The sequence below is a fragment of the Schistocerca cancellata genome, chromosome 11, assembly GCF_023864275.1.
Source record: "Schistocerca cancellata isolate TAMUIC-IGC-003103 chromosome 11, iqSchCanc2.1, whole genome shotgun sequence".
In the NCBI taxonomy this organism is placed as follows: Eukaryota; Metazoa; Arthropoda; class Insecta; order Orthoptera; family Acrididae; genus Schistocerca; species Schistocerca cancellata.
The window spans coordinates 139,771,765-139,799,353 of record NC_064636.1 but is presented as its reverse complement, the minus strand read 5'-3'; the positions used below and the strand labels follow the sequence as shown (position 1 = coordinate 139,799,353).

The window sequence follows — 27,589 nt, the reverse complement described above, 5'->3', positions numbered from 1 at the left end:
AACTGTCTTTCTTAGCCCTGAATCGACAACAGATTACCTTTCTTCGAAAATCATTCACCAGATGTAGTGATGCAGCAATAGATTTACAACTGCTGCAAGTTTAAATTTCAGTTTTGTGACCACAGCACAGAATAAACGTCAACAAGGTAATTTCGAGAACGAGTGTTACGTTTCTGATGTTTTAAGGCCAGTGTCGTACCCTATCCTCGAGGTGTCCACGAGAGTAGTTCTTCGACAAGATAACGCGACACCCGGCCTGCCTCAGTACGGAAGGCACTGGGCTACTCCCCCGGCTGGCGCACTCTCCGAGTCTCTCAGCCGCCGGACACTTCCGGTGACGGGCCGCCGACAGCCTGTCGCAGACACTGCTCGCCGGCCGCTGCCACCGGTGGGGTCTGCACGCGGCGGCCGACCGAGCTCACTCCGGTTCGGTGCCGGGCTGCGACAGAGCAGTTTCTGAACTATCGATTGCAGTGGCCAATATTCTGAAGGTCCAAAAAAAATTATACGTACTATTTGTGGGGAATGTGCCCTGCTTTGTCTGTTTCACGTCAGACTATTCGCTCGAATGAAAGAGAACTGACTTACGACCATCAGCAGTACAACTCCACCTGTTCCGCAGACAGTGGAAAACAAACTGTTTGTGCCCATTCGAATACAGATTGTGTACAAACTTATCACTCGAGAAGTACCAAATTTCGGTCAGACACAGAACTAGTGTCGAAATTTTAAAATGTCTGAATGTGAGACGTGTCAGCCGGCAACGACAGACAGGTTACGTAACCCCGGACGGTCGGCGCGCTCTGGATCGGAGATAACCTGATAGGGGCCACCACCTGACGGTCGCGCACGCGGCAACAGGTGGACATAGTGACGTCACGTGGACTCTGCCCCGCCGCCAGCCATATAAGCGGGGAGCGGGCTGTCCGCGCCGACACCGCTGCACCGGCGACCGACGGAGCGTTCTGCGTGCTGCGCTGACTTTGTGACGTCACTTCTCTCCGAGTCTGAGGTGAGTAGAGGCTGGCACAGTTGCTCCACGCTGCCAGCAGGCGCCGCACTGCTCGGACAGCCGGTAGCCCCTCCCCGCACTTTAGGTCCTGCCGAGTCTGTGCGCGGCAGCTCTGTAATTTGCAAAGGGACACAGGGCGGGGCCGTAGTACGGGCCACGTGGCCGCCACCGTCACAGTCGTCGTGGCTGTGTCTCCCCGAGGTCCTGGGCCTTCGTGTTCTGCACCCGTAGCGTTACACGTCTTTCGTGTTCTAACCGGGAAAAAAATATTTTTCCTGGAGCTGAAAGACGCCACTGTAATAAACTGTCGCAAATGTCGAGACGACATTGTGCAGTGTACAGTTATCGACGTGAACAGTTCCTCCAAATGAAATGTGATTTGTATACTTTTCAATTCAAACACGTTGTTCCCTTCAGTTGCAGATCAATTCACAGCCTTTGTCTTCAGGGAGGTAAGCTCAGACCAAGTTGCCAAAAAGCCTCTCCTTGTTACACAGAGATCAGACTATTGCTGTGATGTTTTTTACTGTGTTTTGTGTAGACAGTTGAAACCGCTTCGTAGGACAACTCACACGACACAACTGTGAGGAAAGTAGCAGCTAACTGGTAACAAAACTCAGTTTCTCAGTTTTTGCCGATGCTAACCTACCAGTCCTTCAGATGTAGATGCACTGTGTGTTGGCGTAGCTATAATCCTAGATGGAAACATAAACCGTGAGTGTGTAGCAGGAAGACAGAAAGTGCGACGCCTGTCTATCTCCTCACGTTGCCCCCTTTAAGCATGTAGTGCCTCGTTACATCAGCTGATATTCACGGGGTAGCAGTGTATTCCATTGTGTGAAAAGTGTGAGGTCATCCGCATGAGCGCTAAAAAGGAATTCCTTAAACTTCGGTTACACAATAATTCAGTCAAATCCAAGGTCGTAAATTCAACTAAATACCTAGGAATTACAATTACAAACAACTTAAATTCGAAGGAACACACAGAATACGTTGTGGGGAAGGCTTACCAAAGACTGTGTTTTATTGGCAGGACACTCAGAAAATGTAACAGATCTACCAAGGAGACTGCCTACACTACGCTTGTCTGTCTTCTCTTATAATACTGCTACACGGTATGGGGTCTTTACCAGATAGGACTGACGGAGTACATCGAAAATGTTCAAAGAAGGGCAGCACATTTTGTATTATCGCGATATACGGGAGAGAGTGTCACAGAAATGATACAGGATTTGGGCTGGACATCATTAAAAGAAAGGCGTTTGTCGTTGCGACGGAATGTTGTCACGAAATTCCAATCACCAGCTTTCTCCTACGAATGCGGAAATATTTTGTTGACATCGACCTACATAGGGAGAAGCGATTACCACGAAAGAATAAGGGAAATCAGAGCTCATACCCTATACGAGATTGGAATAATAGAGAATTCTGAAGGTGGTCGATGAACCCTCTGCCAGGCACTTGAATGTGATTGCAGAGTATCCATGTAGACGTGGATGTAGAGAAGTTTTTGTGACGAAAATATCTGGAACTCTGTAGAGTATTCGATTAAACGTGAAGGTTTCGTGCAATGGGAGAGGCGTCTTCCTTTACAGTTCAGTCATGTGTACTCTGAGACATCCAGTGATGGAACTGATTTCTGCTTTACATGTATATTGCTTCAGATCAGGCTTCACAGATCAAAGGAACTTTTGCGATAAGGAGGAATAAAATCATCCTCAGTTAAAGGATTTAAATATAAATGATGTCACGTTACGAGTAAAAGAAGTTTGTTGGTCTACCAATTTTTACCACGACACAAATGAATAATCTTTGGACTTGGAATGATAAAATTTTTAGCAGATGAAAGCAGTTTCTAAGGGATTCCTGAGGCGTGTGTGTCAGGCAACCCCGGTAGCGAGTTTTCTGGACTGGTAGCTTCACTCATTTCGTGGCAAATGAACGGGGGAGGAACATGTGGTAGTTCCGAGGCTGTATTACATTGCTACAGCTTCATTATTGTTTTTCACTTCGTTATGTCATAGAGGTATGAGATTATATTCTCGAGCGAATTATGGCAGTCTGTGTTGAGTGCCGAGATTTGGTCATTACTGCGGAAAAGGAAAAAAAAGGTACTCACAGAGTGTGTGTGTGTGTGTGTGTGTGTGTGTGTGTGTGTATGTGTAAAGTCATAACAGAAATAGACACGAATCTAAAACAGGAAATATGTTTATGGCTCTTCAGCAAGTACAGTTGTAATGCACTGGTCATTCTAGCAGTATGGCACATTTTGACACTGTGCAGTGACCTATTTTCGTCTTGAACTCTGTGACAGCCGTTTCGAATAAGCAAATACGCACTACTTCACACCAGTCACTGGTGAATGCTCAGAACAGACAGCAGTGAGTCATGTAGGGAGTGTGACTTGTCAAGTGGGAGAGAGTCTGCAGAGGACACCGTACAGGCTGTGAAGGATTATGAGAAAATATGTGGAGGAAGTAGGATCGCCCACCCTTGTAAGTGTGACGTATAGCGCGCTCGCTTGGCGGCAGGGAGGTGAAGTGGAAATTCCGCACAACGGATTACAGACCGTGGGTGGTGCAGCCGCCCGCCTGAGTGAGGTTTTCAGGCGGTTTCCCACACTCGTTTACGCGAATGCTGGGTCGGTTCACGATTTCCACTACACAAAATACGGTACAGAAGCAGCGAGAGTGCGAACACACACACACACAGAACAAAGTGTACACAGTCAATAGACAGGATCCACAAGTGTCTCTCCTCCGTTAGGTAACTGACGATTGTAGTGAGATTAACTGTAAGAAGAAGAAGAAGAAAAAGAAGAAGAGGAGGAGGAGGAGGTGTTGAGAAATAATGATCGCTAGTACTGACATAGCATGAGGGGAAAAGCGTAACCACAAGATGTGTGGCTCACAATATAAGACAGTGAGGCTCTTAAGTCGCAGACAGTCAGTGTTAAATACATCAGTGACAACGTATAAGTTACCGAGATTTGATCTGTGATGTTAGTAAGGGGAATAGCGAGACATGAGCTGCTTAGTTTACTGTATGAGAGTATGGGTCGACATTGTGACTCGATCGAATTTGAGTGGGGAAGAGGAAGAACTCGTGGTGTTAAGGTAACTGCAATAAATAATGGGCAGCTATTTGTCCCCTGGTTTAGGTGAATTATGTCAGTATCTAAAGTAGAGGTTATAAACACCGAATTTGAAATGCAATTAAATATTTGGTCTCCTAGAATCAGAAAGTGTAACTGAGAAATAAGGTAAATGAAAACACTGCTGTTACGAATACCATCATTTACATTGTGAGTGTGTGACATCAGTTACAAAACGATAGCTCGTGTCTCAGCTAACTGACAGACACATTCGCTGTGAGTCGCTGCACAGCTGACCAATTCTCGGTTAGGTGTCGTCTTGTCGGAATGCGTCCGAAAGGTCGAGAAGGATCGCAGTCCGAGTCCGACAGTTACCCCGTGGCAGTGTTCGCCGTGAAGTCACCCCCGACTTTAGTAGCAGAAGTTCAGAGCACTGTGCGAGGGAGCTCCTAAGAGACGTGCGCAACTAGCTGCTAGCCGCGGAAGAATACAGATTTCTGGAGTCAAATATAGTTCTTGTCGTAAATAACTGGAGACATTGGGACGGTTACTGTCTCAATTTCTGCAGAAAGAAGTTAGGCAAATGAGGCCTGCACCACTCCTGAGGACGCGTCCAAAATCAGGGTGCTGCGGCGAGACGGTAAGTCCGGAAAGCCGTGTTGTCGGAGATGTGCAGCTCGTCACGCGTGGCGCGAGTAGGCTCGTGCGCCGTACGAGTGTGGAGGGCGCCGTGTAAGGTGGGCTCGGTGGCGCCGTGTTTCAGGACCTTCCGCCATGTCGGCCGCTGCTGAGGTTCAGAGGACGGCGGCCGTGGACCTGGGCGCCCTGCTGGACGCGGGCGAGGGCGCGGTCGTCACACTGGTGGCGGGAGAGACGCGGCTGGCGGCGCACCGCGCGGTCCTGGCCGCCAGGAGCCCCGTGTTCCGAGGCATGTTCCAGCACGACACGCTGGAGGCCAGCTGCGGCGAGGTCAGAATCGCGGACGTGGGGGGCCGCGTCCTCAGGCAACTCCTTTCTTACGTGTACACCCTGCAGGCCCCCCAGCTGACCGGCACGGCCCCGGAGCTGCTGGCGGCTGCCGACAGATACGGCCTGTCCGCCCTGAAGGCCGCCTGCGAACAGCAGGTGGCGGCGCAGCTGGAGGTAGAGACGGCGGCGGCTGCAGCTGTGCTGGCGGTGAGGCACTCGTGCCCCAGCCTAACTGCGGCTACCATCCACTTCATAAGGTCTCAAACACACAAAGTAATGGCGACGCAGGGCTGGGCAGATGCTATGCGTAGCAGCCCTGAGCATTTGATTGAAGTCAGTCGCCTGCTCGGTGAACCACCAGCAGAACCCAGGTGAGCACGGGGCAGGATGTTGTTCTGTGTCTACCAGTAACATACGTGTGTGTCTGTGTGAGTGTGTGTGTGTGTGTGTGAGTATTTCTGAGACTAAAATATTTGTCAGTGTCTCACCTCAGACGAATCAGTGCTGTACAGTACCCGTGCACGGAATGCCATTCGCTTACATCTCACGATGCCGTAATTGTCTTGTCACGACTGGTTTATTAAAGCTCCACGTTGAACTTTTTTTGTCAGCTGTTACGTCAAGTAAAGAAATCAGAGACGCCCAGTGTAACATCTCAGACACTTCCATTCTCTCTTGCTCCAGTTTCCTCACACCATGTTCACTACCATACAGTGCTGTGCTCAAACGTACATTCTCTCAAATTTCTTCCTCACATTAACGCCCATGTTTGATACTAGTAGACTTCTCTCAGCCAGAAATACCATTTTTACCTGTGCTACTCCGCTTTTGATGTTCTCCTTCCTCCATCTGTTATTTTGCTGCCTAGTTAGCAGAACTCCTTAACTTCAATTACTTTGTGACCATCAACCCTGATGTTAGGTTTCTCGCTGTTCTCATTTCTGCTACTTCCCATTACTTTCGTTTTTATTCAATTTCATCTCAAACCATATTCCGTATTCATTAGCTTCTTCATTCCATTCCCTGTAATTCTTCCCCACTGTCATTGAGGAAAGCAATCTCATCAGCAGTTCTTATCATTAATGTCGTTTCATCCTGATTGCTTCTTCGACGTGTGGACTAAACAGTACGAGAGAAAGACTACATCCCACTTTTACACACATTTTAATCCGAGCACTTCGTTATTCGTTTCCCAGTCTTATTGTTCCCTCTTCGTTGTTGTAAATATTGCATCTCTCCTGTCTTTCCCAAAGCTTACCCCTAATTTTCTCAGAGTTTCGTACATCTTGCTCAATTTGACACTATCAAATGGTTTTTCCTGGTCGGCAAACACTATGAACGTGGCTTGATTTTTCTTCACTCGTGCTTCCATTATCAACAGCATATCAAAATTGTCCCTCTGATGCCTTTAACTTTCATGAACCCACATCTAACAGAACTTCAATATCCTGTTCCAGTCTTATGTACCGGGGAGTCAAAAAGTCAGTATAAATTTGAAAACTTAATAAACCACGGAATAATGTAGATAGAGAGGTAAAAATTTACACCCATGCTTGGAATGGCAGGGGGGTTTTATTAGAACAAAAAAAAAAAACAAAGACGCTTGAATGATCACTTGCGCATGTCGTTTGGTGATGATCATGTGCTCACCCACCACTTTCGTCATGCTTGGCCTTCCAGGTCCCCAGACCTCAGACCGTGCGATTATTGGCTTTGGGGTTACCTGAAGTCATAAGTGTATCGTGATTGACCGACATCTCTAGGGATGCTGAAAGACCACATCCGACGACAATGCCTCACCATAGCTCCGGAAATGCTTTACACTGCTGTTCAAAACATTATTCCTTGACTACTGCTATTTCTGAGGAATGATGGTGGACATATTGGGCATTTCCTGTAAAGAACATCATCTTTGCTTTGTCTTACTTTATGCTAATTATTGCTATTCTGACCAGATGAAGCGTCATCTGTCGGACATTTTCTGAACTTTTGTACATTTTTGGTTCTAAAAAAACACCATGTCATTCCAAGCCTGTGTGTCAATTTGTACATCTCTATCTTCATTATTCCGTGATTTATTCAGTTTTTTAAATTGATATTGACTTTTTGATCACCTGGTATATTATTCTTGTCAGTAACTTGGATGCATGTGCTGTTAAACTGATGGTGCAATAATTCTGATACTTGTCTTGATCTTTTTCTGATAGTCAGATGGTGTATCACCAGACTCGTACATTCCACATTCGAACGTGAATAGTTATTTTGTTACCATTTCTCCAATGATATTAGAAATTCTGATGGAATGTTATTTATCCCTTCTGCCTTATTTGATATTGAATTTTCCATAACTCTTTTAAATTCTCACTCTAGCACTGGATCACCTATCTCTTCCATGTCGACTAATGTTTCTTCTTCTATTACGCCATCAGCCAAGTCTTTCACGTCATGCAAGCATTCAGTGTATTCTTTCCATGTGTCTGCCATCTCCTCTGCATTTAACAGTGGAATTCCGGTTCCACTCTTAATGTTACCCCCTTTGCTTTTAATTTCACCAAAATTTGTTCTGACTGTCCTGTTATGCTGAGCCAATGCTTACAACAATCATTTCTTTTGCGATTTTTTCACCTTTCTCTGTGGCTATATGGCCTTAGCTTCTACACACTTCCCATTTATTTCATTCTTAAGTGAGTAGCACGTCTGTATTCCTGAATTTCCCTGAACATTTATGTACTTCCTACTTTCATCAACTGAAGCATTTCTTCGGTTACCCATGGTTTCTTTACAGTTAGCTTCTTTGTACCTATGTTTTTCTTTCTAGCTTCTGTGATTGTTTTTAGAGATATACACTCCTCTTCAACCACGTACCTACTGAACTGTTCATTATCACAGTATCTATAGCCTCAGAGAACTGAAAGCACTCTTCGTCCCTTAGTACTACTATATCCCACTTCTTTGCACACTAATTCTTCCTTGCTAGTCTCTTAAAATTCAGGCTACTCTTCACCACTACTAAATTGTGATCTGCATCTGTATCTGCTTCTGGGTATGCCTTACAGTTCAGTATCTACTTCCAGTATGCTATGTAACTGAAATCTCCCCATATGTAACGTCCTTTCCCAAATGTATCTCCTCTTCTTGTGATTCCTAAACAAAGTATTCGCTATTCATAGCTGAAATTATTGTACAACTCAACTAGTGTTTCTCCTCTCTCTTTCCTGATACCAAGTCTAAATTCTCCTGTAATTTTTTCTTCTTCTGTTTCCCTTGCTGACTATTAGATTTTCATCTTCCTTTACATACTGAATTAGCTGTTTAGTATCCTCACATAGTTTTTCTATATCTTCATCTTCAACTTGCGATGTCGGCATGTATACCTGAACTATCATTGTCGGTGCTGGTGTTGGTTCGCTGTCGATTCTGTTGGCAAGAACCCTATCACTGAAATGTTCACAGTAGCTCACTGTCTGCCCTATCCAACTACTCATAATGAATCCGACCCCTATTGCGCCGTTTTCTGCTGCTGTTGATAGTACCCTATTCTCATCTGACCAGAAGTCCTTGCCTTCTTTCCATTCCACCTGAATGACCACCACCGTATGCAGATTGAGCGTTAACATTTTCCTTTTCTGCTACTGGCCATTAAAATTGCTACACCACGAAGATTATGTGCTACAGACGCGAAATTTAACCGACAGGAAGAAGATGCTGTGGTATGTAAATCATTAGTTTTTCAGAGCAATCACGCAAGGTTGGCGCCGGTGGCGACAACTATAACGTGCTGACGTGAGGAAAGTTTCCAACCGATTTCTCATACACAAACAGCAGTTGACCAGCATTGCCTAGTGAAATATTGTTGTGATGCCTCGTGTAAGAAGGAGAAATGCGTACCATCACGGTTCCGACTTTGATAAAGGTCGGATTGTAGCCTATCGCGATTGCGGTTTATCGTATCGCGACATTGCTGCTCGCGTTGGTCGAGATCCAATGACTGTTAGCAGAATATGGAATCGGTGGGTTCAGGAGGGTAATACGGAACGCCGTGCTGGATGCCAACGGCCTCGTAGCACTAGCAGACGAGATGACAGGCATGTTATCCAGATGGCTGTAACGGATCGTGCAGCCATGTCTCGATCCCTGAGACAACAGATGGGGACGTTTGCAAGACAACAACCATCTGTACAAACAGTTCGACGACGTTTGCAGCAGCATGGGCTATCAGCTCGAAGACCGTGGCTATGGTTACCCTTGACGCTGCATCACAGACAGGAGCGCCTGTGATGGTGTACTGAATGACAAAACTGGCTGCACGAATGGCAAAATGTCATTGGCGACATCACGGTGAATGCACATTGGAAGCGTGTATTCGTTATCGCCATACTGGCGTATCACCCAGCGCTATGGTATGGGGTGCCATTGGTTACACATCTCGGTCACCTCTTGTTCGCGTTGACGGCACTTTGAACAGTGGACGCTACGTTTAAGATGTGTTACGACCCGTGGCTCTACCCTTCATTCGATCCTTGCGAAACCCTACATTTCAGCAGGATAATGCACGACCGCATGTTGCAGGTCCTGTACGGGCCTTTCTGGATACAGAAAATGTTCGACTGTTGCCCTGGCCAGCACATCTCTCACCAATTGAAAACGTCTGGTCAATAGTGGCGGAGCAACTGGCTCTTCACAATACGCCAGTCACTACTCCTGATGAACTGTGGTATCGTGTTGAAGCTGTACACGCCATCCAAGCTCTGTTTGACTCAATGCATAGGCATATCAAGGCTGTTACTACGGACAGAGGTGTTTGTTCTGGATACTGATTTCTCACGATCTATGCACTCAAACTGCTTGAAAATGTAATCACGTCTCATTTCTAACATAATATATTTGTCCAATGCATACACGTTTATCATTTGCATTTCTTCTTGGTGTAGCAATTTTAATGGGGAGTAGGGTATTATTTTATAGCTTTCCAACCACATTCTAACTCCTCACATTCCACGTCTGGACTCGTATAATGTCATCCGTTGGTTGGTTATTCAATCCTTTTGTCAGGTCATGTCACTCTTGGCAGTCTCTTCCCAGGTATCCGAATGGGCCCAGTCTGGAAGCTCTTGGCAGGATCATCATGATACATGTTCAGTTACAGGCCACATGTTCTGTTGATACTCTTTGCGTACCTTTAATGAAGTGGTTTCCATTTCCTTCTCATGCCACTCATGATTGCTGAATCTTCCACTAACCTAAACGGCAAGGCAGAGCCCTGAGCCTCCGTGGTCCCCTCCGCCCACTTTAACAAGGCTGTTGGCTGAATGAGGGTGACCTTTTATGCCGGGAGCCTTCGGCTGCCAATGCTGATTATTTTTATTCACAATGTGGATGGCGGGATTCGAGCCCAGGATCGAGGACGACGATACCTCTAGACGACGGGCTCCAAACAGCAGGGTAATGATTCCCAGTCAGACGTCCAGGCGCCACGCAGGGTAGCAGTGCGGTCTGAGGCACCTCGTCACGGTCTGCGGGGCTCCCCCCTCACCCCCTTCCTGTTTGGAGGTTCGACTCCTCCCTTGGGCATAGGTGTGTATGTGTTGTCCTTAGCGTAAGTCAGTTTAAGTTTAAGTAGTGCGTAAGCGTAGGGACGGATGACCTCAGCAGTTGGATCCCGTAAGATCTTCCCTAAAATTTACAAATTTTTTTACAGCCGTCCAGTACAGAAGGTGCTGTGAGCACAGGGGCTCCTCATGCACATTGTGAGTGAACGACAAGAGAATAATCCAGTCAGCACGACAGCATGGTCACACACATTGGTGGGCCTTACAGTCACATTGTCTTCTCGTCTCTGTTCAGCCATCACCCGCAATATGTGCCATGCCTTTCCTCCTAGGAAACACACAGGTACTGGTTACCTCACTGTACTGGATGCTGGAGGAGCAGGCGACAATTCTCTGCCCTACTGTCACGTCTGTAATCGTCTCTGGCGCTGCCGGAGGTCGTCCAGTGGAACGCACCAGTTTGCTCCTACTGGGATACGCCAGATTACGTCGCCTATGGATCTATTTGAGTCTGAAGCATCTTCTACAATGTCAGTACTGATGTGACGCTTAGATCCGACTCCTATTCGTTAGTCTCTGTCTCTCAGATTCGTATGCTTCATACAGGGCTGTCTCCTTTATTTTTCAAATCTTTTGGAATGTGTATGCAATACTCTACAGATTACTTGACAAGTTGTAAACTTTGCCTGTGAGGCAATGTTGTCTGTACTGCCTGACCCACTTTTTCTTGTAACAGCAGCCTGTAGTGTAATCTTCTCAATCTCAATCTCTCTTGTCCAGTTTAAAACGGAAGATAATGTTTGAGTCAGAAACACATAACCCTTGCTGTCTTTTCAAGAAATCGAATTATAGAGACATTACATGCCTGTATGATTTTGTCTGCTTTACTGAAAAGCAAATTTTGAAACTACTCATTGTAACGTTTGCAGTATAGCTGTTGTAGTTCCTGGCCATCGCCTTCTTCACTCCCTCAGGCCTCAAACGTATTGCATGGTAGTTATCCACTGTTCATCAAAATATCAGCATATCAAACAACTCTTGTATGTAAGTTGGTACCCCGAATTACCAGATTATATCTTTTCTATCTCCTCCCCCCCCCCTTCTCTCTCTCTCTCTCTGTCTTTAGTGAAATCATTGAGCTTCCATAGTTTAGGTTTCAACCAACCTCACAAACCAGCCGACTTGAACTGCTTGTCAGGTTGTGCCCGACAGGTGTAGTGTGAGTGAGACAGAGCTGCTGGCCCCTGCAGCCAGGCTCTCGTGTCCAGTTCGGTGTCCACCGCCTCCAGCCTCGCCTCTTGTTTTCCAGCGCGCCGGCCGCCCCCGCTGCCCGGCCGCCCAGCAACATCAGCCGGACCACCACCGCCGACCCCGCTGACCCCGCCGACCCCACCGACCCCGCCGACCCCGCCGACCCCGCCTCCCGGCCGCCCAGTGGCAGCAGCCGGACCACCACCGCCGACCCCGCCGACCCCGCCGACCCCGCCGACCCCGCCGACCCCGCCGACCCCGCCGACCCCACCGACCCCGCCTCCCGGCCGCCCAGCGGCAGCAGCCGGACCACCACCACCGACCCCGCCGACCCCGTCGACCTCGTCGACCCCGCCGCCCCTGCCGACCCCGCCGACCCCGCCTCCCGGCCACCCAGCAGCAGCAGCCGGACCACCGCCGCCGCCCCCGCCGACCCCGCCGACCCCGCCTCCCGGCCGCCCAGCGGCAGCAGCCGGACCACCACCGCCGACCCCGCCGACCCCGCCGACCCCACCGACCCCGCCTCCCGGCCGCCCAGCGGCAGCAGCCGGACCACCGCCGCCGACCCTGCCGACCCCGCCGACCCCGCCGACCCCACCGACCCCGCCTCCCGGCCGCCCAGCGGCAGCAGCCGGACCACCACCGCCGACCCCGCCGACCCCGTCGACCTCGTCGACCCCGCCGCCCCCGCCGACCCCGCCTCCCGGCCGCCCAGCGGCAGCAGCCGGACCACCGCCGCCACCCCCGCGGCCCCCGCCGCCCCCGCCGACCTCGACGACCCCGCCGACCCCGCCGACCCCGCCGACCCCGCCGCCCGTCGATCTCCCCAGCCGCCCGACAGCGCCGCCGTCTCCCGCCTGCGGTGAGTGGCGCCTTTGCAAGTCCGCGACTTGTACCCTCAATTGTACCCACACTTACTGCCGTGTCAACCAAATACTAACGAAGAATTCGAATTTCATATAGTTTTTGAAATGTTACATGGCGCCCAGGTTATAGTTACCAGGAAAAATTATTTCCTTGCTTAACGGTGTGTTTAGTGTAGTTGCCACTTTCGATAGTCTTTATGCGTGTTACAAATTACTTGTGAAGGAAATGGGTGTCAAGCCAGGGTTTCAGAGCATCGGCATTCACGTAACCTAGAGGATGCATTAATGAATCGTTGCGTATACAGGTGTATGCACAGTCCCAAAAAAAAAAAAACAGTGATAATGTAAGAGTAAGCAGAATTAGAAGTAAGAGGGCGCAAAACTGGCTGTTAACAGCAGAGGGTGTTGATATGGCTTGTTTCGTGCGTGTCCTCAAATATTACTCGAATTTGCTTGAGATGACTTTCCAGGATGGATACTTTCGTATTGTAGGGCATATTCTGAGGCCTCAAGTGATCACCAGTTCAGTACTGGAGGGTACCGCGGAGGGTAAATATCGAAGAGGGAGACCAAGAGATGAGTACACTAAGCAGATTCAAGGGGATGTAGGTTGCAGTAGGGACTGGGAGATGAAGAACCTTACACAGGATAGAGTAGCATGGAGAGCTGCATCAAACCAGTCTCTGGACTGAAGACCACAACAACACAACTTTCGTATGTAGCAGCCACTGATGATCTTAATGCAAATTAAAGCTCTGGTAGTAGCGTTCAGAAGTGAAGAAATTCATAAAACATCAGCCACAATGAAAGTTGGAGTCAGGGGTGATGGCACGCTCAGGTGGGGTGGCGGCTGCGGTGCCCGTCGACGAAAGGCGGCAAACGAAGTCAGCTCTGCTGTGGGCGTGGCAGGGTGGAGGCGTGTGCAGCACTGCACACCCCGCCCATCTTAAACCACGCCCTGCAGCTGGTGGGATCTGCCACGCGTCTCGAGCACAGTATCTCCAGTCAGCGCAGAGCAGTTTTTTCCTTAACAACTTCCTAATATTCATCTCGCTTGTTCGAAATCAGCGACCGATGTTAGTGGACATACATAGTCAGCTTTCTGAAAAAGTATGCCTTACAGCCAACTGAAAGGTTTACAAGATGGCTTCACTGAGGCTCCACTGTTTTTTAACTTGAAGAAGGTGCTTGATGTACCAGAATAACATCTGCACAGGTTTAGGACTAGCAACATTGCGATTATTCAGCATGCCATTTGAAACTGATCAGAGCAGAATGCAGCAAGACGCAATAGAATAGAGGAGTGTCCTAAGTTTCAAGTGAGAAAGTAGGTGCAAAATAAATGCTGTAGCTCAAATATATGCACTGACTTTAGAAAACACATTGCTCCCCCTATATGGAGATCCACGGATTTCGTGGCTCGGTTACATATCGTGGTCAGCTGTAGACATGTACAGCGTGTGGACCTACTTGTGATCGAACTACCGGCCTCCTACTGTTACAATCCGGTTTCGTTATTCTATTAGTGAAGCGAGGGTTGCATCGTTCTGTCCACTGGAACCATCTGTGATAACGTCTCGGTGTTGCACCGCCCAGAACCCTACGAGGCTGCCTTGACTGATTTGGTTTTTTCTCCTAGTTCACTATAACGACGGTTTGTTTTCATACATTGACACGTTTGTCGGATATATAGCGATTGTCAGCTGCCTTTCATGGAAACACAGCCTGACCGTGTGCCACTCGCACCTGCATAGCTCCATATATGTGCGAACTTCAGATACATTAACTTCTTACACAGGAAACAGCCTCTTCACGCTCTGTACAGTATCACTGTGGGCAGCTGGCAAAATAGCACCACAGAATAACAATGCTGACTGCACAGGAGTCAAGCTCAGCTTACACACTAATAGTGAAAGCTACTCACAGCTACTACTGGATTTTACACTACTATTATTGTCGAGGGTAAAACTAATGAGAGTAATTACAGCCTTATCGGAAACTGGATCGTCCCAGTGGCAGGGCGTGGCCAGGGTTTAACGCGGCGCGAGCGGCCACTTGCATTTTGTAGGCTGGTGGGTGCAGCTGTCAGTGTGGCGACGACAGGCCGTGTCCTGCCTGCCCCTCGCCAATGCTGCAGGCAAGTTTCAGTGACAAAGCGTTCAGGTTTGGAGTCAGGAATATTTGGTGCATCAGTGAAATAAGGCAGCAAATCCAGTGAGCAACTGCAAACACTGTATTCCACATTAACTGACACCAGAGTTCTGAAGCAATGTGGTACACTGGTGCTGGCCACTGTTGTTTGACGTTCCAGTAAGTCTCTGGAGTTAGCTGCCTGCCCCAGTGAGAGAAAGTGATGGTGCAACCGACGCCGACACCTTCACGGATCGGACTGCTCCCTGGACAGCATATATGCCGACAGCCGATTTCTGTCGTTCTTCTAGCTGCAGTCTCCCGACCTCTTAAGAAAAATGATGTAGAGGTCCTCTGCACACGAACGCATGTCCGAAGTAAAAGGCACAGTGACAACAACAGCTGTTAAGAAGGTACAATTAACAACACAGGCAAGGAATTATCGTCTTCATCCTCCAGCACCTGGCAATGACTTTCAATCAAGAGTATCCTCCCCTGCATGCTGATTGATGTGTTGTTGTGTACATAGTTCCGCGTAGTCAGCGCGTACACAACTTTCCCACTAGAGCGCGCCCCGCTAAGCACAACAGCGCAGGCGCAGCACTACAAGATGGCGCTGCCTTAGAGACGGACCAAATTCTGCTTACGCCGATCCGCGTATTAATATGTAATGCAGCCAATGAGATTGCTGCTAACGTAGAACCTTTTCTCCTCGTGGATCACACTCATGCAGTGATACCTGAACGGGCGAGGTATTATAACGAGTGTACAGACCTCCGATTAGTCAGTCTGCATCAGTCTGTAGTCAAGTTTCAGTCTGCGCCTAATAAGATTTATCATATTCCTGTACATAGCCATGAAGATAAATGAATAGACACTTTGCCAAGTATCAGAGCTGTGTGAGAATATGATTAATGTACCAAGATCAAAGGAACTTCAAATTGTCAGTTGCAAACAGCATCCAGAATCAAGTTACGTAATGCCTATGATTTTTATTATTTCAATAAATGTGTGTGAAAATTAATCAAGTTCTGTATAAAGTTGGTCACCGTCAATCTGCTAGTCTAAGCGTGCAAGTTGCATTTCTATCGTCCAACCTAACGGCAGAAGATAAACGCGCCACGATAAGACCACGAGACATATTGCTGACACTCGCCTACTTCGTTAGAGTGACAAGTCAAATAATCTGACGGTGTGTGTACCGAAGGTCTTACAGTAAGCACACCACATGCGTGTACACGCGTACAGACTGTGATGGAGTAACAACGACATTTGGGAGTTCGGGCCTGGGTGTGAGTCGTGCACGGATAGCCGAAGTGGTTAAGGCGAGCGCTCGCGCAGAGAGAGGAATCCGGGGCCGAGTCCTTGTCCGGCACAAATCTTCATTGCCTTCCGACCCTCACACAGCTGACGGCTGTCCGCATTCGCGTCTGTGAGTACATTTCAAGCTCTTCACGACGGCTGCGGCCACTACAGTGCCTTCTTCCTCGTACGTGCACGCGTGTCAGAAGGAACGTTGCATCGTTCGTCTTAAAAGCACAGGCGAGGCAATATCGTCACTGCCAACACACTGGCGTGACAAACGTCGTGGGATACCTCCTGGTATCGTGGCGGGCATCCCTTTGCTCGACGTAGCGTAGCAGCTGGACGTGGCGCGGGCCCAGCAAGTCGCCAGAGGTCGCCTGCACAGATACTGACCCGTGCTGCCCCGGCAGCGCTCCATAACTGCGAAAGTGCAGCCGGTACAGGATTTTGTGCACTAACAGATCTCTCAGTTATGTCCATAAATAGTCGGTGAGGTTCATATCGGGCGAGTTGGGCGGCTAAATCATTCGCTCGAGTTGTCCAGATCGTTACTCGAACCAGTCGCAAATACTTGTCGCCCAGTGACAGGGCGCACTGCCATCCACAAACATTCCGTCGTCGTTCGGGAACTCGAGGTCCTCGGCTCGCTCCAGGTGTCCCCAGAGTGGCCGACCTCAACTGATTCCCAGCCAGTGTTGGGTTCAGCTCGACCACAGGACCCAGTCCATTCCGTACAGACGCAGCCCTCGCCACTGCCGGGCCACGACCGGCCTGCACAGTGCCTCGTCGACATCTCGCCTCCGGGGCTTCGCGGGGTCTGCCTCGCAGCCAAACCCCACCGCCAGCTCTCACCACCTGAACTCTGAACCCGCCTGACCGGCCCACAGTTCTCCAGGCGCCTAGTCTCCAGCCACAGACCCCAGTGAGGCGATGCAGGCGATGCCGCACTGTTCGCAAAGGCACTCGCGTCAGAAATCTGCTGCCGTAACGCATTAGCGCGAAATTTCGCAGCGCAGCCCCAACACATATGTTCGCCGTAATGTTCCACGTAGATTTCTGCGGTTATTTCACGCAGTGTTGCTTGTCTGTCAGCACTGACGACTCTTCGCAAACGATGCTGTACTCGGTCGCAAAGTGAAGGCAGTCGGGCACCGCGTTCTCTGTGCTGACAGACAATACCTGAAATTTGCTATTGTTGTCGTACTCACATCACTGTGGATGTCGTAATATTGGAATCAGTAACAATTTCCAAAATGGAATGTCCCATGCCTCCAGCTCAAGGATGGTGATGAAGTGTAGATACATCAATATCTTCTCCAAAAAATATTGATATATATCGGCCATCAGTTTCTGCCGGTATATCGATACGTCGATATCAAAACGGCAATATCGACTGTGATACTTTTATTTTATATTATTTATGTATATTATATTTCTTCACAATTTTCGATAAATATTTGAAGCTGTCTTTTTTTCAAATTGTAGTGGGACATGATTCTTACCATCAAGTGTGTAATAATCTTACTACTTTCTGAACTTTCATCACGTCCAATCTTGCCCTTTGAGTGTGTGAATCAAGTATTTGTGGCAGAGAAGAAAAACACCGATTGCACCGTGGCGGGGGAGGGGGGGGAGGGGTTTGAATGGAATGACAAGATTTACGATGTGAAGAAACAAACCACCAATTTCCTTAGAAAATTCTTGAAAAACAGTTGCTGAAAATGAAGAACAAAAATCTAAATGACAAGCCGTGGGCGCAGACGTGTGAGGGGAGATGCTGACGTAATCGGCGGGCAGCGCTGCCAGCGGAAAAAGCAGGCTTTAACTTGGCCGCAGAATTTCGACGCTGCAGCTGGTAGGTCCCTGTCCTTTGCAGAAATGGAAAAGCAGGGAAGCGGGCATGAAGTGTTCCGGACAAACCCGATGTGTGACTAAAGCGGACCATGCACCCATCACATGCCTTTCATTGTGCCACCTGCGTGCAGGCACCGTTTTTAGCAAAGTGTTTATCGGTATGCGTGAACGTCCAACGTTTTACTTTAAACTCTCGCTGTAAAGGGGATAGGCAGGCTGCTAGCTCAGGGTGTATACGACCCGGGACAACCGGGAGATCCGGGAAAAACCCAGGAATTGTTTACAATTCCGACAAATTTTCACCGTTTTAGTTTTGAGTTAAATTTTTGTGACTGTTTATGCAGAGTTTGTCGCTTACCACCATTGGTGAGAGGCAATATTCTAACAAAGGATAATACTGTACCCTGCCACTGCAGAATAATGCTGCAGCAACAAAACATGAACGACAGAAAAGAAACGAAAATAAAACTTTAGTTGCGAAGGAATGCGCCACATACAACAACAAAACACAGTGCTCATATAAGCGTCTGCCAGCAGCAAAGTATGATAAAGGCTTTAGGAAGACTGTGCAGTGCTCGATTACAACAAATTGCCTCCGATGAGCGTGACGTGCCGACTGTTTGAATTGGATTCGATTGAACAGTTGCGGGCTGCCTCTCGCGCATGCGCAGTTGAGTGGCGTGTGAGCAGTCCCTCCCCCCTGTTGTGGTTACGGAAGTGTGGCTGGGAGCCGCCATCTGACGTCGCCGCCCTTGGGAAATGCGGTGGATCCGGGGCTGGTGCACAGGGCAGCCCGAGCTGTGGTGGGCGGGTGGGTCGCCTCCACGTGGCCTGTGTATACGTCCAGCGGTTTCACTGTTTCCTCTTCGTTTATTGCTCTCGGGTTAAATTAAAACAAAACGGATTTTGGTGACCGGGAGCTGTCAAATGAATTAAAATACGTTTCCATAATTAAGGAAGGCTAAAATATGTTGTCAGTTTCAGATTTTATTTCCACCTTTGACAGTCAACCATTAATCGCCATGCAGAAGAATGAAGCTATTTTTCGCTAAAGAGAAGGGGCTTTTATTAATCTTTCCCGCTGAGGCAGTCAGTTTATTTGAAACAAAGTGTTGAATTTCACAGTATTGCCTAGTTTCAACTGTTCGCTGCACATCAACTGCACTTACGGCATTATGGCATAATGAAGAACCAAGCATCAGGTAATACAGTACTGGTGCGCCAAGAAAATTTACATCCGAATCTGGACATACGAATGTGCACTTTGAGCCGAATTGTGCATTTTAGTATGGTGCACGAATTCCGGAGGCTCTTAAAGTAATCTTGTGATGTCTTGTTTCTTTCGAGACATGATGTAAGATCTTTCAGAGCTTCACACGTACGAACATGAGGGCCCCCTGCGTCATCGTAGCTGCGCAAGCGCGGTGACTCCTTCCATCTGGCGCTCTGTGTCAACTGCTGAAACGAACCTCATATTTCTAACAGGTCGCGGGAAAATACTGCCAATGTTGGTTTGAAAAGCGTTACATTCAAAGCAAATTTCCTCTTACCCAATGTGAACTGTGTGCTACGATGTACGATGGATTTATTAAATCACAAAGCGTTTGACTCTCATTTAAAAATCAACTCTTTGATGGAGGAACGTTTGGAAGAATTTCGCGCCCAGAAAATGAGACATTTGGGTCGTTATTAAAAATTTTAGTGGCACGTTACTATGACGTGTCTTAAAGTGGAACAAGGGCACAGATCATCAACATTATATGTGCAGTCTTGGCTTCTCTTGGAGCTTATTAATCTTTGAGACCAATATTGTATGTGAACGCTCTGTATATTAATTTAAACCATCAACTTTCCTTATTTCTGTCTTGGCGGTACTTACGAGTGATGTTGCTGTTGGCTGACTACATCGCGTGTCGTGTGCTGTCATCAGCTGGCGACATCACGTGACATGAGCTATGGCTGGCTTACGAAAGCTCACCGCAATCTCGATTTCAATGCATCGGAATGTAACATGCGGTGTTTGGGGGAATCCGAATGTATACCTCCATAATAGGAACATATGTACGACATCAAAGGTCTTGCAAAACGTTTTTTTCCCCGCTGAGTTTCGTTTTCTTAACGGCCGGGAAATTCTGCGTCGGTATAACAATCACAGAATTGATGAGTTTTACAGTGGCGAGGAAGAGCATAGCGTCGCTTAACACGCAAAAAGTGTATTTTGACCCGGGAGAAAGTCTATTTTTAACCGAGAAGTCGAGGAAAAATGCGGGGTTTTTTTTTTTCCTTGTCCACGTACACGCCCTGTTAGCTTGTTGATGTACAGAATATGTAATAATAAGTCGATCGTTCTACAACTCTACAACCAGCAGTATATTTACAATGTGCAGCCGATATTTTTATACGAAGGAGTGTCGCTATATTTTGTCCGCCGACACACACTTTTTTTCAAGATGTCGAGAGTCGGTATCGACATTTTAGTAAATATCGATGTATTGGATGCTGCACATTATTAAAAATACCCCGGTTTAGCGCCGACTGCCGTTCCGCAGCCGAAGTGTGTCAATTGCGGCCGTGCAGCCATCAGAGAAGGCGGCGGCAGCCCTTGCAGGCGAGCCAGCCGAGTACAGGGGGCAGCCCGGCCGACGCTCGGCCCTCCCTGCAGCTCGCGTGCGCCACGCCGCAGCCGCCTGCGTGTGCAGACACGGCTGTCGGCTCAGTCTAACATTCGACCTGGGCTCTGCCTGAAGGCACGCAGTTGCTTCCTCACGGTGAAACACCTGGGCTCAGGTCGAAATTAGAAACTACTCGCAATTGTACGTAGACGGAATACACTTTATTCAAATACTTTGAGCACATACTGAAATGTGTTCGACAGTCGCTGGCAGGCGGTAGGGGGCGGCGCTTGCGAGGGCCGCCTGCAGACGGCGCAGCCTGCCCTGGCCGCCCTCTGCCCTGGACGCGGTACAGTGTGTCCGTCAAGTCGTGCGCCCTCTCCGCTCCACAGTGCTGTCCCGGCGACCCAGTCTGGCCACACAGCCTGGCGGCGCTCACTCCCAGCTCAGCGACTGCCCCGTCCAGAAAAACAGGACATTGCGGAGTAAATTGCACCAACACGGGAACAGGAATCAAATGTCAGCGTTCCCGTATCTGTTAGAAATATCAAAGCGGATGCCTGTTCATGTGAATGCTTGTTCGTGTACAACTTCGTCCACAATTGGCGCATACATTCCGTCCGACACGGTTTTTAAACAAAACATAGTGCAGCTATACTGGAAAGATTTAAGCCTTTCCTTCGATGGGGTGTTCTGAAACGCGACAACTCTTGCGACACGAGTAGTGCTCAAAAATAACGGGGAACTCGCCATTTTGCGTTTTTTATAACTGAGATTCGCAAGACTTTTTTGTCGTTGTGTAGGTAAACATGTCTGAAAAGTATGTCTCCACCAGGTAAATGGGATATTTAGTCTGTGGTCACATCTTGGAAAGGTTATTGCTGTGTTACTAGAATCGGCGATTATTTGTTTCATGTAAAACCGGATTATCGCGTTTGTATTAAATTTGGCTATTAGAACGGAGTGAAAGTCATCAAGCTTTTAGAGACATTAGATTTTGCTTTGTCGAATCTACTATTAGTACGGGAAGTGTTTACGACTGGTGTAAATGTTTCTTCGATTTCAACAGTTCGATGCAGCACAAATTCCTGTCACAAGGTGAAACGGTCAGCAAGGAGTGAAACCTACAAGCTCAACGCCAGCGGCATGACGCAATCCGAAAAGAAACCTCCAGATGTGTGGCGGAGCAGTTGATAATTTCTGCACTGCGATAACACATCTGCTTAGAATTCGTTGCGTGTTCTTGCATGTTTCGCTGCAAACCATACTGTGGTGACGCCCTTGGCTGCACCATCACCCGATGTGAAATTTTATTCCTAAAAATTACGACGAACCGTAAAGGGCTGTCTTTTTCATACAGAGATGAGATTTGAAATGCACCGCTGAGAGAACTTGCAGAATTGTTTCACACAGCGGAACAAACAGTGGAATAAATGTATTGTCACATAGTGGAAAATATTTTGATGAAGACAACGTTGATATAGAGTTATACATAAACCCAGCAATGGATGCAGTATTCACCGCTCTCGCTTTCACTAATATTGTCTGTGTTGCGACATACGTTTTGTTAACAGACGAGGAAGTTGTGTTTCTGTACTTAGAGATGCCATTAGTTACCGATGTTTTCTTCGCCAGTGTCGGAAGGGATTGCTGTAAAGACAACGCAGCATTAGAGGTGTGTTTCTCTGAAGGTCAACGATCGGCTACCAACAGGATGCTGAGGTCACAGGAGGTGACTCCTCGGAGTGAATTAGGAGAAAAAGTTAAAACAGCTGGCAATGAGATGCAGTGCACCAATTTTTAACGGGAAATGGCTTCAGATTTCAATTATGGGATACTGGTATGTATGTGTCTGTGATACGCAGGTTGATCGGTATCGTAGAGGGAATAGTTCTAGATTTGTAATTTATGGCTGGGCAGAAGTGTATTGAGGGCTGCTCGCAGTGTGGCGTCTGTGACGGTTTCTTTGATTTGGTGTGTGTGTGTGTGTGTCTGTCTGTGTAGTAGAGTGAGAGAGTGTCGATGTTTTGTGCAGGAGCCTCTCTCAAGAGGAGAGAGGGAGGAGGCTGATAGAGGCGGCCAGGCAGGGCGCGGCGGAGCAGCTGCGCGAGTTGCTGGCGGCGGGGGCGGACGTGGGGGCGAGGGACGGAGGGTGGTTCAGGGGCACCTGGACCGCCCTGCACCTGGCAGCAGACGAGGGTCACGTGGCGGCGGCCAGCTGCCTCGTCGGCGCCGGCGCGGAGGTCGACGCCAGGAGCAGCTGGGGGCAGCAGACGCCCCTGCACTGGGCTGCAGCGAGTGGCCACGCTGGTGTGGTGCGGCTGCTGGTCGGCGCCTCTGCTGACCTCAACGCCAGGGATCGGTGGGGGCGGACGCCGCTTCACAGGGCGGCAGTGAGGGGCCACGCAGAGGCGGCGGCTGAGCTCCTCCTGGCGGGGGCGGACAGGGGGGCCCGGGATGAGGATGGCAGCACCCCCCTGGACTTCGCCAGGAAGAACAGAAAGCAGCAGCTGGTGGATATGCTGACACAAAGCTGACATACGGCACTCAGGAAGCACAATCAGTTACATCATATGCGTTGGTCTTTCAAATAAAGAATACAAAAAATCAATCCTTTGTTCATTTATTTGTACATATCATTTTGTGCTGCATATGACAACTGCAACGACGAGAGATACCTGTAAACTAATGCGAGGAAACCTTTCTTTTGACGATTTAGCCTGTAAAATACTTCACAATCAGTTTTTTGCAAAAGCTGAGTAACAACTGAAAAACACTCCACTATTACTAAGCACCACTTGTCTCTCCCAAGATTGTCTTCCTCACGGTGTACAACAATTGCAAGAAACTTACAAGAACACAGCCGACATCTATCACGACCGCCTGCATTTCAAAACGTCAGCACTCAATCTCTTTGAAGACACGAATGGCGCAATATTGTTGGTTGTCTACCACATCATGCAGCTGCATTAACGTTCGTTTTTCGAACCAGTCCACTAAAATACCCGATTACTGGAAACTATACGCTGCTAGCATGTGTGGTGCTATAATACACCAGCATGTACTCCACCATACTCAGATTACTGGCACACAAGTCGGTCAATCAGAATGTGTCTTTAGTTGCGATCTCACGCCCAGTGTACCTGCGTATCTCCAGTACGCAAATACTTGCCGCCTTTAATTGCAGCCTCACATTGGCAGCAAGAGTTACACCACATACTGGACAACACTGCACATGGAACGACTCACACATCAGGCAGATTCGTAGAGGTCACGCTATCACGAAAAGTAAAATAAATAAAATTCTCTACTTTGACCCACGAGTCGAGGAAGTGCTTCCAACTGTTGGTGAGATTCTAATGAGCGACTTGCTGTTACGTTAATTCAAGTGTAGATGTGACTGCCGATGTAAATTATACAGTTTGCCATACTGTCGCCATCTGTATATGAGCGTGTCGTTATTCCTAACTTTCGTCTCCTGAGTCTACGACGTTTAGTAAAAATGACGGAACAAACAGTGGGGATGTCAAAAACGAAACGCACTACAACTAACTTTTAAAAGACGGTTCCTCTGACAACAGTCCTAGACTGAAGCGAATACCTGGTGGCTACACAGAGGGAAGAGATACATGTCCAGTGTGCACAGAAGAGGTTCTTATAAAGTGTCAAGCGATCTGAAAGACTCATAAAATGTTGACGTCGAAAGTGAACTGGCCGGATTGAGCGTGTGAGGTTCCTTTCCCAGTCGACAGCAACAACTTATTTTTCCAGATTTTAGGTTTCAATGTGACGCTGGAGCTAAGGGAACAGTGCAGAATACAGCAGCAGCTGGTAAGAGCGAGAAGGCGTTCCCCGCGCATGCGCCGGCAGCGGATTCGCCGCGCGGCGTGACGGTGAGTGGCTGGGGTGAGGCTCGCGAGCCAGCCGTGGGGCCGCCAGAGAGACTCGCGCCCGCCAGCCTCCAGCACTCGGCTGTGAGGCGGACCTGCAACTTCCCCTCAGCCAGCATCGCCGCCAGGGCCCACCTGTGGCGCAGCAGGTGGTCACGTGTGGAACCGCTACACGGCGAAACAAACAACTTACACCCACACATTAACACCAGGTTATGATCGGAAACAGAAAACACACTAAATTTTCTGAATATCGCAGTATAATAAAGGAACAGCACCCATGGCTTTACAATATTCGGGAAACCGACAGCCACGAAGCATCGCCGTTCACAAACTGCCGAATCACCCGGTGGCGCACGAGCTTCAGATTCGGACTGCACAGATTGAACGGAACATCCGTAAGCAAACACCATTACACAAAGCAGCTACACACAATAAAACATATAGGAGAGGAAAATAGTAGCAAGTCCCATATGGTCGAGAAATTAAACCAACAAATTAGTGGAGAGAAAAGGAACACACACACACATACTCGCGCATAGGCAGGGAGGGAGGGACAGACAGAGAGAGAGAGGACAATATTCAAATTCGTCGGCGAATACTCTCGACAAGAAATGAACGCCAATGGCGTTGCAAACACAACGTGTGTGTGTGTGTGCGTGTGTGTGTGTGTGTGTGCGTGCGTGCAGTGCCCTCAGAACGCAGAGGAAGAATGTCGCAACAAAACCTGACTAATAACAAATATGTAAGCAAAATATTTTGATAGGCCAAAATCATGTCGTTTAATAATCAAGAGATGTGTTAGCTTGCTGATAAATTTCATATTTACAGCGTTGACTTTGCAGATGACAAGCAATCATTGCAGGACACCACACAGATAGTCCTGCAAAACTGCGTAATGTAAAAATTTCGGTAAGGAGAAAAACGATCAAAAACTTTCTTTACGCCTCACTGTGTTGCATCAATTAAAACATAAAATACGTTCACTTTCCACAGCTTACAATAACCAGATCTCACTCTGGATGGCACAGAGGTGCCGAAACATGTTTGGGTAACAAGAAAAATTAGTGTTTCAGCATAAAAGGGAACCCGATTTGAACAATATATGTATATATTCGCGGTTTACTGTAAAAGTTATTTTCGCAACTACAGTGTCGTCTTTTGGCTCTGAAAAAGATTTCATCTCGGCACATGTCAGACTTTAAACTCCTGCGACACACACACACACACACACACACACACACACACGTCTCGATTTTTAGTAACTTCATGTGGTGAACCGTTTCACCTATTTAAATGCTAACTGTTTTACTGCACTCTTTAATAAATGTACTGTGATGGCGTCTTGGAATTTATTTCAAATGGGTCAACTACTCTCACCACCAAATTAGACACGCAGATCGCCTGCCTGCATCTACGAGGGCAGTTCAATAAGTAATGCAACACATTTTTTTTCTCGGCCAATTTTGGTTGAAAAAACCGGAAATTTCTTGTGGAATATTTTCAAACATTCCCGCTTCGTTTCGTATAGTTTCATTGACTTCCGACAGGTGGCAGCGCTGTACGGAGCTGTTAAAATGGCGTCTGTAACGGATGTGCGTTGCAAACAACAGGCAGTGATCGAGTTTCTTTTGGCGGAAAACCAGGGCATCTCAGATGTTCATAGGCGCTTGCAGAATGTCTACGGTGATCTGGCAGTGGACAAAAGCACGGTGAGTCGTTGGGCAAAGCGTGTGTCATCATCGCCGCAAGGTCAAGCAAGACTGTCTGATCTCCCGCGTGCGGGCCGGCCGTGCACAGCTGTGACTCCTGCAATGGCGGAGCGTGCGAACACACTCGTTCGAGATGATCGACGGATCACCATCAAACAACTCAGTGCTCAACTTGACATCTCTGTTGGTAGTGCTGTCACAATTGTTCACCAGTTGGGACATTCAAAGGTTTGTTCCCGCTAGGTTCCTCGTTGTCTAACCGAACACCATAAAGAGCAAAGGTGAACCATCTGTGCGGAATTGCTTGCTCGTCATGTGGCTGAGTGTGACAATTTCTTGTCAAAGATTGTTACAGGCGATGAAACATGGGTTCATCACTTCGAACCTGAAACAAAACGGCAATCAATGGAGTGGCGGCACACCCACTCCCCCTACCAAGAAAAAGTTTAAAGCCATACCCTCAGCCGGTAAAGTCACGGTTACAGTCTTCTGGGACGCTGAAGGGGTTATTCTGTTCGATGTCCTTTCCCACGGTCAAACGATCAACTCTGAAGTGTATTGTGCTACTCTTCAGAAATTGAAGAAACGACTTCAGCGTGTTCGTAGGCACAAAAATCTGAACGAACTTCTCCTTCCTCATGACAACGCAAGACCTCACAAAAGTCTTCGCACCCGAGAGGAGCTCACAAAACTTCAGTGGGCTGTTCTTCCTTATGCACCCTACAGCCCCGATCTCGCACCGTCGGATTTCCATATGTTTGGCCCAATGAAGGACGCAATCCGTGGGAGGCACTACGCGGATGATGAAGAAGTTATTGATGCAGTACGACGTTGGCTCCGACATCGACCAGTGGAATGGTACCGTGCAGGCATACAGGCCCTCATTTCAAGGTGGCGTAAGGCCGTAGCATTGAATGGAGATTACGTTGAAAAGTAGTGTTGTGTAGCTAAAAGATTGGGGAATAACCTGGTGTATTTCAATGCTGAATAAAACAACCCCTGTTTCAGAAAAAAAATGTGTTGCATTACTTATTGAACTACCCTCGTAAATAGCTGTCCGTTCTGCTGCAAGAACTGCCCAAGTGGCCATATCAGCGAGAGTCGTACGGAGAACAAGCAGGAGGGATTGCGGTGCGTCTGCACATTAACACCGTACAGGAAATAGTCAACTGTAGCAGTCTCGGGTGGCAAGTTACGCTGTGTTTATTGCTTTCTTCGGAGTCGTGGCTACATTCAGAAACATGTACGGAGATTTGGTACCAAATGGGGGTCTTGCGCGTAAAAAAGCGTTCGGAAGAAAAGTAAGGAGTAAATATTTGTACAAAGATCGGGTGCTGAAAAATTA

General features: G+C 48.1%; 1 protein-coding gene across 1 annotated transcript; it reads left to right on the top strand.

Moving 5' to 3' along the window:
- The first annotated feature begins 4,880 nt into the window (after positions 1-4,880).
- On the top strand, positions 4,881-5,450 carry LOC126108354 (protein roadkill-like). The gene has a single exon (XM_049913568.1). It carries the CDS (start codon positions 4,881-4,883, stop codon positions 5,448-5,450), a length of 570 nt encoding a protein of 189 aa, XP_049769525.1.
- The last annotated feature ends 22,139 nt before the right edge of the window (positions 5,451-27,589 follow it).